This window comes from Neomonachus schauinslandi, chromosome 11 (genome assembly GCF_002201575.2).
Source record: "Neomonachus schauinslandi chromosome 11, ASM220157v2, whole genome shotgun sequence".
Lineage (NCBI taxonomy): Eukaryota > Metazoa > Chordata > Mammalia > Carnivora > Phocidae > Neomonachus > Neomonachus schauinslandi.
This window is the reverse complement of record NC_058413.1, coordinates 78,421,587-78,434,796: the sequence shown is the minus strand read 5'-3', so window position 1 is coordinate 78,434,796 and position 13,210 is coordinate 78,421,587. Positions and strand designations below refer to the sequence as shown.

Below are 13,210 nucleotides of genomic sequence, written 5' to 3'. Positions count from 1 at the left end.
TAACTACGAGTGAGATCTTCAAGTTTCCCAGCAATACTACCACATTTCCCTAGTCCATTTAATATCCCTGGAAGGAACAATTTACATCTTATCTTTTGTCCTCAAGCTCCACACTTTTTTGGGTTTCCTGATTATGGTGCTCCTATTTAATTGAGAAAATAGAAGCAATCATAAGAGTAGATCCCTCACATGCACGCCCACCTGTATGTACATTCATATATGCTACCTTGCTTTCACTGAATTGTCTGTGCCTCTATTAAAAGCCAACTCCTCCACTTGGGTGCATTGAATCTCATTCCACCCCATCTTGACTGCTCAAGGATGTCTTTCTAGAAAACTCCCTCTATTTCTCCTTCAGCACCAATTCATAACCATACAAAAAGTGATCTAACCTTTAAAAAAAGCTATCTAAACTTACCACTCCTCCCACTGATTTTCCTTTACAGCAAGACTTCTTGAAAAGAGCTGTCAATGGTCACTGTGTTCAATTCCTCTCCTGCCATTCTCCCTTGAGCCTATTGCAAGCAGTCTTGCTTATAATATTCCACAATAATGACTCTCTTCCAGGTGAACAACGACTAGGTCATTGCTAAATCTAAAGATCAGTTTTCATCTATGAGCATCATTCAATATGGTTAACCATTCTTTTTTTTCCTTTAAACATTTTCCTCATGTGATTCCAGTACACTACCATCTCATGTTTTTATTCCTGTTTCACTAGCTACTCCTTATTGCCCTTGCTAATTCTTCTTTGTCTTCTAAGCTTCTAAATGTTGGTATTGTGGAAAAAAAAATATCTTCTCCATTTAAATGGAGTCATGATGGCAAGCATAGGTTGGACCCCAGATTTCAAAGAGACTCAGTGAAATATAACTGCTGAGTGACACTCTGTTTGGGCTCTGGACTGGCTTCCTACTACACATAAGCCCTTGGTTTCTTTTAGCAAACTTAAACATCATTTTCTCCCTAATTCACTCCTTTCTCATTCAGCATTCATTGATTTTTTTTTTTCCAACAACTCTTCATTGAAATTCTATTATGTGTTAGGAACTGAGGATACAGTTGTGAGTAAATATGAATATTGGTAGAGGGTTATAAATTGGTAAAATATTAGCAGAGGAACATTAAATAAAATTATTCTAAAACTGTATAAAAATAAGAACTATGATACATATAATAAAGAAAAAGGGCGGGGGGAAGAAAAGAAAAAACAGAGTGCCTTGAGAGGATACTTGCCAACATCTAACTTTTTTACTTTGTTGCCATCATGACTCCGTTTCTGGCAATGAAAACTTTACTCTTGGCTCTGGTGTATACATCCTCCTACACCTTGGCCGCTCATTTTATTGATTGAGAATTTTGGATGAGAGCAGCTTTGTCAGTAAACCTGTTTGCAAAATAGTCTCCAAGTTAGATTGCTTGGATTTAAATATGTACTCTACCTCATAGCAGATCTATGGCTTTGGACAAAATGTGAATAGTTCTATGCCTCAGTTTCCTTGCCTTTAGAATGGAGATAACAACAGTTTTTTCCCTCATAGGTTGTTGTAGAGATCAAATAAAGTAATCCACATAAAGCACTCAGAAATTTGCCTGGTTCATAGTAAGAACTCAATAAATGATAACTATGTAATTTTTATTATAATCTGCACTTATTACCTCTGGTGGACATAATTGAATATTGGGCTTATGCCTTCCAGATTTGATTGGGTTACAAAATGAAAAAAATAAATACCAAATTTTAATACTCATTTTACCTTGAGGAATTAAAAGAGTGGCAAATGGAAGGGGGATAGTTACAATTTTATTTTCCTGACAGGTATATTCTCATGAGTAAATTCTTAAGAAAAAATTTTGGTCACTAATGGAAATTATGAATCTATAGGAAACTCATTGCTTATATATTGTTATGTTTCTATTGGCTAAAGCAAGACCTACACATCTTTTCTCCATCTTCCTGTCCAGGGTTTGGAAGGAAAAGTGACTCAGAATTCTTTGTTAGAGAAATCTTCATCAGTTGCTCAAACTTTTAATGAATCTCTATGCTGAAGATGTCAGCAGAATCTAGCTTTGCGTTAATCATTTTTTCTTCTATTTTCTCACTGCTCATAGATCAGACCTTAGGGAATGTGCATTACAGTTATTTCTAAAGTGGTCTAGAGATTTGGTGATAAAACTCAATTAACCTGGTGCTCTCACACCATGAAACTCCAGCTGCAAGTTGGTTAGGAGTAAATATTAATGCCTTCATTAAATATTTCCTAATCAAATGACCCTGGGACCATTGAACCTATATTATTTAATAAAACTGTAGTCCATTAAGTCAGAATGACATTGCCACCACTTGCAGTCTTGGAACTAATAGCATTACTTTTCCATTACCTAAAAGGTCACTTTATAGCTATCATTGCCATTAATGTAAATAATATTCATGAGATAATGGATTCAAATTAGTAGAACTAAAATTTTTATGGCAATATTTATAAATAAGTAGGATAAAAATGTCAATATGATAAAGGATATATTTTAAAATATATAATCCCTTACCATATTTAAAATTTCCTGAATTTTCTGATACTAAGTCAACTTCAGAATTGCATCTCTGTCCCTAAGTGTGAAAAACACGTTTACAATGAACTTTAAAGCACTTAAAATATTGATGATAAAACTAGAACATCACTATTGTATTCTGTATTTAAATCTTTTTCCATCATTTCCCCACACAATGGTATTAATTTTTACCGCCAGATAAGTCTAAGCAACACCAAAAATTCATGAAATGACAAGTATTTGTATAAATTCAATTCTAGTTTGATTTTAGATATTCATTTATGCTCATATAATAATAAATATAAATAAACTATAGAATCAAATGATATGTGATGCTCTGAAGAATATTAATGCTTAATCATGGACTCATAAATCAGTGGAGCAAATATGGCACCGTATATTGATGACACAGTGTACAGAAAAAGCAGAAGTCATACAATATCCAAGCCTGCAGTGTGACTCAATTTGGCATCAAAGTCAGCTTAAAGAAATTTGATATTTGACCTTTTTCAGGGTAATTGCTAAGGCTGTCCTCTCTTGGATGAGAATTAATGTTAACTGTGCAACTTTAGCCTGCTACTGTCTTATGAAGCTTGCAAGGATGGATGTAACACCTCAGTGAAGCCAGTCATGTGAAGCATATTTAGAAATCGTTAATAATTTATAAATAATGTGCATCATTGCAATTTGGTAGTGTGCATCTATGGCAGAGGAGAGTTTGAAATAGCCCGAGTCAAATTTACTCTATGTCTCCAATCAGCACTTTCTTCAAGAACTGTATTATGTGTAAACTTTATAGTGTTTTAGCTGGAGAAGTGAAAAAAGATATGCAGAAGATTAAATTCATCATTTTTAAAACACCAAAGTTGAGCATCTAAACTGTAGTACTTCTAAGATATAAGGAAAAAAATTAACAGTATTACATTTCTAGTATTCTTTTCATCGGATTAAAAAATAAACATACTTATAGAATAAAAAGAAACGTAGCTCTAAATTATTTCTACCACTTCTGTTCAGATACACTATTTATATTTGAAGTCATAATGATTTAAGATTTGGAAAATTTTATCTTTTTTCAATAGTAAATGTTTAGTTGTATGCGCAGATAGATCATGAAAGTTTCTACACCTTAATCTGGATATTATATATATATTGCTTTTTTTAAAGATTTTATTTCTTTATTTGACAGAGAGAGAGCACAAGCAGGGGGAGAGGCAGAGGCAGAGGGAGAAGCAGACTCCCCGCTGAGCAGGGGAGCCCGACATGGGGCTCGATCCCAGGACCCTGGAATCATGACCCAAGCCGAAGGCAGCCGCTTAACCAACTGAGCCACCCAGGTGCCCCTATATTCGCTTTTATTTATTTTATTTATTTATTTATTTTTTTGCAATGTATATCTGGGTGCCTTTTAATGCTATATTCGCTTTTATTAAATGAGAGACCAAGAGAGACAGACAGATCTTCTCACATTTCTTCTGATTTGTATATTTTTTCACTATTGTTATAAGTTTAAAAAAATCTATAGTATTTAGATAATACCTTTTTAAACTATCAAAAGCCTAAAGTGTGACTGCATTAATTGATATTTCCTCCATAATATGCCTGTTGTTTTCTAATCACTGAGGAAATTAGTAAGGGCAGGAGCTAGTTGTGAAATATAACCAAATTAATTTAGTGATTAAAGAATTCCCTCTTGTTTTGGATAATTAAAGATTTCAGTGAAGTTTTAAGTCTGCAATGATTATATTAGCTTTAATCTTAGTCTCTGTGTGTTTAAGATAGATTAGATAGTATTTGATAATAAATCAGATAAAGCTGACATTATTTAACAATAAATGCTATGAATAAAAAATAATAAAACAAAATGCATTCCCCTTACCCCCAGTTTTAGGAAATATTCTTTGGGAAAGTTATCCTTTCTTTATCTACGATATAAAAAATAAGCAGGTGTGTTCCCTTATGTCCAGTGCTTCCAATGATGTAGTAGCTATACTACAATCTACAAGTCTATAGAATGTTGATGTACTCAGTCCATTTTGGATTTAGAAATGGAATTCAAGATGGCCAGTTACAATAATGGAATTTTAGATAGCTAAGAATTATCTTGATATGACATACATAATGCAATACAGAATTTAACATTCATTCAATATACAGGAAATGATCAATTATTATGTATCCCAGATGGAAAGTTAACCATGGAAATAGAAAAAGCAATAAAACAGGAAATACTTGCCTTTAAAAAGTTCTTAGAAACTAAGAGAATAATGTAAACTTCAGGGAAACCACTTTATAATCATAGATTTATGATTGAACACCCCTCAATCTGATGCTGATAGTCTCTCAGATAAAAATATAGTGACATTTTGAGAGAAATGGTCTTTACTGGGTTTAGTTCTTTTCAAATAGGGGATCTCTGGGAAGTTATTTTTACACTTGCATAGGTTAGAAGTCATTTAGGAGTAAGAGGGTACAATGCCCCCCATTAAGAAAATAAATGTTTCTCTCAGGTCTGGTGGAATCCCTACTCCACATGGGTACTATCTTAGGCAGAAGTGTGTCTCTGTAAGGAAGAGGGTAGGTTCCAAGCAAGCTGAACCTTCTCCCTCAGGTGGGTGTATTGGCTCCTGCCTTGTGCAGATGTTCTGAGCAATCAATTTCCATATATTTTACCATTAAAGAAATCTCAATGTTCATTTTCCTTAGCTGTCGGTTGTTCCAGTAATCACAGTCTCATTGGGATCACCAGGCCACAAACCGCACTATTAAATGAAATGAAAAAGTGCTCAATATCACTCAGCATTGGGGAAATTCAAATCAAAACCTCAATAAGATACCACCTCACACCAGTCAGAATGGCTAAAATTAACAAGTCAGGAAATGACAGATGTTGGCGGGGATGTGGAGAAAGGGGAACCCTCCTACACTGTTGGTGGGAATGCAAGCTGGTGCAGCCACTCTGGAAAACAGTATGGAGGTTCCTCAAAAAGTTGAAAATAGAACTACCCTATGACCCAGCAATTGCGCTACTGGGTATTTACCCCAAAGATACAAATGTAGGGATCTGAAGGGGCACATGCACCCCAATGTTTATAGCAGCAATGTCCACAATAGCCAAACTATGGAAAGAGCCAAGAAGTCCCTCAACAGATGAATGGATAAAGAATATGTGATATATATACACACACACACACACACACACACACACAATGGAATATTATGCAGCCATCAAAAAAAAAACCATGAAATCTTGCCATTTGCAACGATGTGGATAGAACTGGAGGGTATTATGCTAAGCGAAATAAGTCAATCAGGGAAAGACATGTACCATATGATCTCACTGATATGAGAAATTCTTAACTTCAGGAAATAAACTGAAGGTTGCTGGAGTGGTAGGGGGTGGGAGGGATGGGGTGGCTGGGTGATAGACATTGGGGAGAGTAGGAGCATAATAGGATTATTGTGCATTCTAACTTTCTGGGGAACATCTAGGAAGAAGCTATTGATAGCAATCAAACAGGACATGTCATTGGACATGGAATTTGACTTGAGCTTTTTTCATATTTCAGAAATGAGAAATAAACATTTATAAAAGTGTTTATGATTTTTATTTTGCTACTTTAGCACATGAAAAAATTGCTTAAGAATTCCTTCAAGGGGTGTTAGTTATTGGCAACCCCAAATGACCTCCTTATAAGGCAATTTTTTTTCAAAGTCAGTCCTACAACTTTGACCCTAGTAACTACATGCAAGCAAGGCACATACTGCAATGAATCCGAAACTATGCAACTAACAGCAATTTCTTTAAAGAAGACATCAAAAAAATAATTTTTCAATGACATTTTAGCAAAGTTAAGAGAATTCACATTTAACAGAAGAAATACCTGCTAATCGTTTAAATTTACTCATCTGCTGTGGTTGTGGAATTCTAGCCTAAACTGACAGCTCATTTGGCCCAGTTACTTAGTTAAATAAAGATAGAGACATCAAGCAGGGTAAAATGTTGCATCCTGATTTAGAATGTCGCTCTCCCTGTTGGTGCCTCCACATCTGCCTCATCCGTGGCACTTACTCAATATCTAACAAACTCAATTTCCAGAAAGCAACTCCCAACTGTGAAACTGTTATTTTTCAGGTACATACAGATCACAAACTCTTCTTTCCAACTCAAAGACTTACCTGCATATGAATTAAGCTTCAAGGAAATAGATATCTGGTACTTTGCTAAATCTGTGGGAGTGTTTTAGCTCAACTGTCTTTTATTCATTTGGTTTCTTGCTTCAGGGTCAGAGGGGTCCTTCTCTTAATCCTTTCCCTTATGGAATAAGTTATGGGCTTCAGATTCAACAGGAATTGTGATACCTTAAATTTCCCATGAATTCTAATTTTAAACCTTCTGATTATAAAATAAATGTATCCTTGCTGTAGAATCAAAATCCTCTCTAAACTTAAAACCCAGAGGTAATACCTTCACAAAACAATCTCTGGATGTTTTCTATTTCATGTATAGACAGATATACCAACAGAAAATTAGGCAGATTTTCTTTGTTTTGTTTGAAGGAAACTGGGACCAGTTTATAGATACCATCTCCTAATTTTTATTTAATATCATATTGTGATTATTTAATCCGTTCCAAATGTTTCTCAAATGCATTTTATTGGCTGCATAAAATTCCAGTGATGTTTTGTTATAATTTCTTTAATCATGCCTCTGTAATCAGATTAATTTTTCTGTTATATATAATGATGCAGGACTATCCTTGTACATAAATTTTTGTCTGTATAACTAATAATTTCCTTAGAAGAGCATCATAGTGGTGGAATTTCTAAATCTGAAAATAGCTTTTGCTGAGTTTTTTTCTAAGAATTTTGACTTAATTATGCTCTTGTTAGCATTCTGAGGCAGCAATAACTTTTTAACATTTCATTATAATATCTTGTATACCATTTTATTAGATGATTGTTAATGTGAATTATCCTTAAAGTATGATAACAAAAACCTTATTTCATCATCACTTAGGTTTGCATTTTGATTAGCCAGATACATTTTCTATATACATATTCCTCATTGAATTACATATAAAGTAGTTTTCCTTTTTTTCCCTATTCAATTGTGATTTTCTTTTTCTTGGTTCTTAAAATCATTTTGTACACTATGACCATTAATGATTCCATTTACTGCAATGCTAATTTTAATTTGATGATAATGTACTATAGAAAGAAGATTTACATTTTTATGTAGGTAAATTAATGATCATTTTCTTTCTTATTTATTTACTTTGAATTTCTTTCTGAATTTACTTATGACTACTTTAAGATTTTAGATTTAGAAATATTGGTCAGATTCACCCTAAAAGCATTACATATATTGACTTTTCTTTGTGCCATGTTCAAATGCTAATTTAAAAGGAAAGTCATATTCAGCTGGTTGATGCAAATTTTATTTATTATTTTTTCAGGGGAAGGAAACAAAAATTTTTGAGTTACTATTTAAAGTTCAAAATACTTTTAGAATATCTAAAAGGTTATTCCAATTTCTTTTGTTCTTATGTCAGGTACAAAATTGCCTGAGGTTAAAAGGAATGATTAGTTATAGAAGGGAGAAAGTCAGTGAATATTTAAATTAATAAAGAATGCATTTAAGCCAAACCCAGAGGCCAAAAAATGCTATTAAACTTATGCTAAGAAGAGCCTTTAAGACTAGTGTGGCTCCATTTGTCGGATGGTAAAGGCAGATCTGCTTTATAAAACAATTCTTAGGAATCTGTATTGTTAGTGACATCATATGTTGTCAAAATATTTCTTTTTAAAATTTTATTTGGGATTGTCACTAAGCTCACTTAACATCTCGTTGCTGCACACACTTTATTGTGGCTACAAGTTTTAATTTCATGACAATGCAAAAAAATTCTGAATTTTTAGGTGACATTTTTCTTCTTTTTTTAAAATGACAGTTGGTCAGTGGCTAAGGCTCAATGACATTTATCAGCTACCTAATTAAAATGTAGACACTTTTATAATAATTGCAAATGTGACCTTCATTTGTTTATTTTTGCTAGCTAGCATGTTTAGCCAAATGTCACAGAGAACCCTAATCCATTCCTTCCCATAATGTTTAATTATATCATATTGAAAGTGTTCATTCTTGAGTTACCATAGTTTATGAAATCATACTTATTCCCTGGAGAGTGGGGAGCTATGGTTCCAATATCCTAATGAGCAGTGATTGTAAGGCTGTGTCTACAAGCTGCCAAAACAACTAGCTGAAAAATGAAAATCCATTCAATTAACAAGTTAGTCTTCATGATGCCAAACAATAGCTCTGATTTGTTTTTCTTTGTACAAATAAGGGATTCACAAACTTGCGATAGTTTGTTTCAGCCTTCTGATCTCTCCTAGCACATTCAGATCTTTCTATCTGATTGCCTGGGTGAAATCACCTCTTGAATGTTCCACAGATATTTGCAGCCTCCCATACTTTCCAAGTTCTACCTTCTCCATACCCAGAAGCACTGCCTTAGTTAATTCTCTCTTCTAAATTCTCTCCAGATCCTTCCAGTCCATGGTCAACAATTCCATGAAGGTAATATTTATAGCATGGAAATCTGATTATGGTATATGTCTGCTCAAAATACTGCAATCACTCCTTTCAAACTTCATGGTAAAGCAGACTTTTCTTCTGAGGGGCAAGGCCATTCTTATCTATTTGTGTAAATTCAATGTCTTCTTCCTGTCTTCCTTCTCTAAATTTTAATCAATTAATAATGAATAACTACAGTTTCTCAACTCAATCAGTCCATGTTTTCTTTTCAGCCTTTGTACTTGCTATTTCCTTAATGTTATTATGTGTTAATTAGAAACAGTGAATATTTTATGAAAATGTAATTTGGGGGATGTTCCATTTATATATGAAAAAATCACTGCTATTTATAGAACTAAAGATTCATAAACCATTTATCTTAGTTTATAAAAATTAATTCCAATTCAAAGGTAAAACTCAAACATATTTAATATATAAATTTACTTTTATTATATTATTTAGAATATATTAAATAATCCTCCATTAGGAGATTTTACCTATATTAGGTAATCATTGCAGTGTTGATGTAAAGAACTTTATTCCTTTAAAAAACCTTTGGGTATAGTTTAAAGGCTTAAATAGGTATGGCACATATCTGATCTGTTTTTGTTTTTGTTTTTGTTTGTTTTGTTTATTGGCTTGTGTCAAAGTTAGTGGGAGACAAATAATGTATTTTTATTTCTACACTGTCTTGACTTACACTTGGTAATGTATTTTTCTTCTCCACAAGAAAAATGGAATTACAAATTATTGTAAAAAGTATTGTTTTTTTCCCTTTAGCTTGGTACTAATTACACTTCCTGAATTAGAAGGGTTGACTCTATGCCACAATGCTGTCTTTTTTTTTTTTTTTCAGGTGCACATTTAAAACTCTGTCTTAGTCTGGAATAAGTGTCTCTTCTTGAGAGGATATTTTAGTTTATATAATATGGTTAGCTGTCAAATATTATTCAGGAGTAAAATAGGTTGTAAATTGCCTCAGGCATGTCTTTTCACTGTCCTCAATGCAAGATTTTACATACATTCAGTGCTTAATACCTATATCTTTTTTTTTTTTTATTCTTAGGTTAATCCCCATACATTACATCATTAGTTTTAGATGAAGTGTTCCATGATTCATTGTTTGTGCATAACACCCAGTGCTCCATGCAGAATGTGCCCTCCTCAATACCCACCACCAGGCTAACCCATCCTCCTACCCCCCTCCCCTCTAGAACCCTCAGTTTGTTTTTCAGAGTCCATCGTCTCTCATGGTTCGTCTACCACTCCGATTTCCCCTGCTTCATTCCTCCCCTCCCGCTACCTTCTTCTTCTTCTTTTTTTTTTCTTAACATATATTGCATTATTTGTTTCAGAGGTACAGATCTGAGATTCAACAGTCTTGCACAATTCACAGCGCTTACCAGAGCACATACCCTCCCCAGTGTCTATCACCCAGTCACCCCATCCCTCCCACCCCACCCCCCACTCCAGCAACCCTCAGTTTGTTTCCTGAGATTAAGAATTCCTCATATCAGTGCGATCATATGATACATGTCTTTCTCTGTTTGACTTATTTCACTCAACATAATACCCTCCAGTTCCATCCACGTCGTTGCAAATGGCAAGATCTCATTCCTTTTGATGGCTGCATAATATTCCATTGTATATAGATACCACCTCTTCTTTATCCATTCATCTGTTGATGGACATCTTGGCTCTTTCCAGAGTTTGGCTATTGTGGACATTGCTGCTATAAACATCGGGGTGCACGTACCCCTTCGGATCCCTACTTTTGTATCTTTGGGGTAAATACCCAGTAGTGCAATTGCTGGATCATATGGTAGCTCTATTTTCAACTTTTTGAGGAACCTCCATACTGTTTTCCAGAGTGGCTGCACCAGCTTGCATTCCCACCAACAGTGTAGGAGGGTTCCCCTTTCTCCGCATCCCCACCAACATCTGTCGTTTCCTGACTTGTTAATTTTAGCCATTCTGACTGGTGTGAGGTGGTATCTCATTGAGGTTTTGATTTGGATTTCCCTGATGCCGAGCGATATTGAGCACTTTTTCATGTGTCTGTTGGCCATTTGGATGTCTTCTTTGGAAAAATGTCTGTTCATGTCTTTTGCCCATTTCTTGATTGGATTCTTTGTTTTTTGGGTGTTGAGTTTGATGAGTTCTTTATAGATTTTGGATACTAGCCCTTTATCTGATATGTCATTTGCAAATATCTTCTCCCATTCTGTCAGTTGTCTTTTGGTTTTGTTGACTGTTTCCTTTGCTTTGCAAAAGCTTTTTATCTTGATGAAGTCCCAATACTTCATTTTTGCCCTTGCTTCCCTTGCCTTTGGTGATGTTTCTAGGAAGAAATTCCTTCGGCTGAGGTCAAAGAGGTTGCTGCCTGTGTTCTCCTTTAGGATTTGGATGGACTCCTGTCTCACATTGAGGTCTTTCAACCATTTGGAGTCTATTTTTGTGTGTGGTGTAAGGAAATGGTCCAGTTTCATTCTTCTGCATGTGGCTATCCAATTTTCCCAACACCATTTGTTGAAGACACTTTGTTCCGTTGGACATTCTTTCCAGCTTTGTCAAAGATGAGTTAACCATAGAGTTGAGGGTCCATTTCTGGGCTCTCTATTCTGTTCCATTGATCTATTTGTCTGTTTTTGTGCCAGTACCATGCTGTCTTGATGATGACAGCTTTGTAATAGAGCTGGAAGTCCGGAATTGTGATGCCGCCAGCTTTGCTTTTCTTTTTCAACATTCCTCTGGCTATGCGGGGTCTTTTCTGGTTCCATACAAATTTTAGGATTATTTGTTCCATTTCTTTGAAAAAAGTGGATGGTATTTTGATGGGGATTGCATTGAATGTGTAGATTGCTCTAGGTAGCATTGACATCTTCACAATATTTGTTCTTCCAATCCATGAGCATGGAACGTTTTTCCATTTCTTTGTGTCTTCCTCAATTTCTTTCATGAGTATTTTATAGTTTTCTGAGTAAAGATCCTTTGTCTCTTTGGTTAGATTTATGACTAGGTATCTTATGGTTTTGGGTGCAATTGTAAATGGGATCGACTCCTTAATTGCTCTTTCTTCTGTCTTGTTGTTGGTGTATAGGAATGCCACTGACTTCTGTGCATTGATTTTATATCCTGCCACTTTACTGAATTCCTGTATGAGTTCTAGCAGTTTTGGGGTGGAGTCTTCTGGGTTTTCCACATAAAGTATCATATCATCTGCAAAGAGTGAGAGTTTGACTTCTTCTTTGCCAATTTGGATGCCTTTGATTTCTTTTTGTTGTCTGATTGCTGTGGCTAGGACTTCCAATACTATGTTGAATAGCAGTGGTGATAGTGGACATCCCTGCCGCGTTCCTGACCTTAGGGGGAAAGCTCTCAGTTTTTCCCCATTGAGAAAGATATTCGCTGTAGGTTTTTCATAGATGGCTTTTATGATATTGAGGTATGTACCCTCGATCCATGTACTCTGAATAGTTTTGATCAAGAAAGGATGCTGTACTTTGTCAAAAGCTTTTTCTGCATCTATTGAGAGGATCATATGATTCTTGTTCTTTCTTTTGTTAATGTATTGTATCACATTTATTGATTTGCAGATGTTGAACCAACCTTGCAGCCCAGCGATAAATCCCATTCGGTCGTGGTGAATAATCCTTTTAATGTACTGTTGGATCCTATTGGCTAATATTTTGGTGAGAATTTTTGCATCCATGTTCATCAGGGATATTGGTCTGTAATTCTCCTTTTTGATGGGGTCTTTGTCTGGTTTTGGGATCAAGGTAATGCTGGCCTCATAAAATGAGTTTGGAAGTTTTCCTTCCATTTCTATTTTTTGGAACAGTTTCAGAAGAATAGGTATTAATTCTTCTTGAAATGTTTGGTAGAATTCCCCTGGGAAGCCACCTGGCCCTGGGCTTTTGTTTTTTGGGAGATTTTTGATGACTGCTTCAATTTCCTTAGTGGTTATAGGTCTGTTCAGGTTTTCTATTTCATCCTGGTTCAGTTTTGGTAGTTGGTACATCTCTAGGAATGCCTCCATTTCTTCCAGGTTATCTAATTTGCTGGCATACAGTTGCTCAT

At 35.0% G+C, this 13,210-nt stretch overlaps 1 protein-coding gene across 1 annotated transcript in view; it reads right to left on the bottom strand.

Moving 5' to 3' along the window:
* The window catches only part of CNTN5 (contactin 5), a 570,282-nt gene extending 557,518 nt beyond the window's left edge, over nt 1-12,764 (bottom strand). Inside the window, exon 1 of the mRNA XM_044919780.1 lies at nt 12,740-12,764. Coding sequence (XP_044775715.1) covers nt 12,740-12,764 — 25 coding nt within the window. The remainder of the gene's footprint in view (nt 1-12,739) is intronic.
* Between the last annotated feature and the right edge of the window lie 446 nt (nt 12,765-13,210).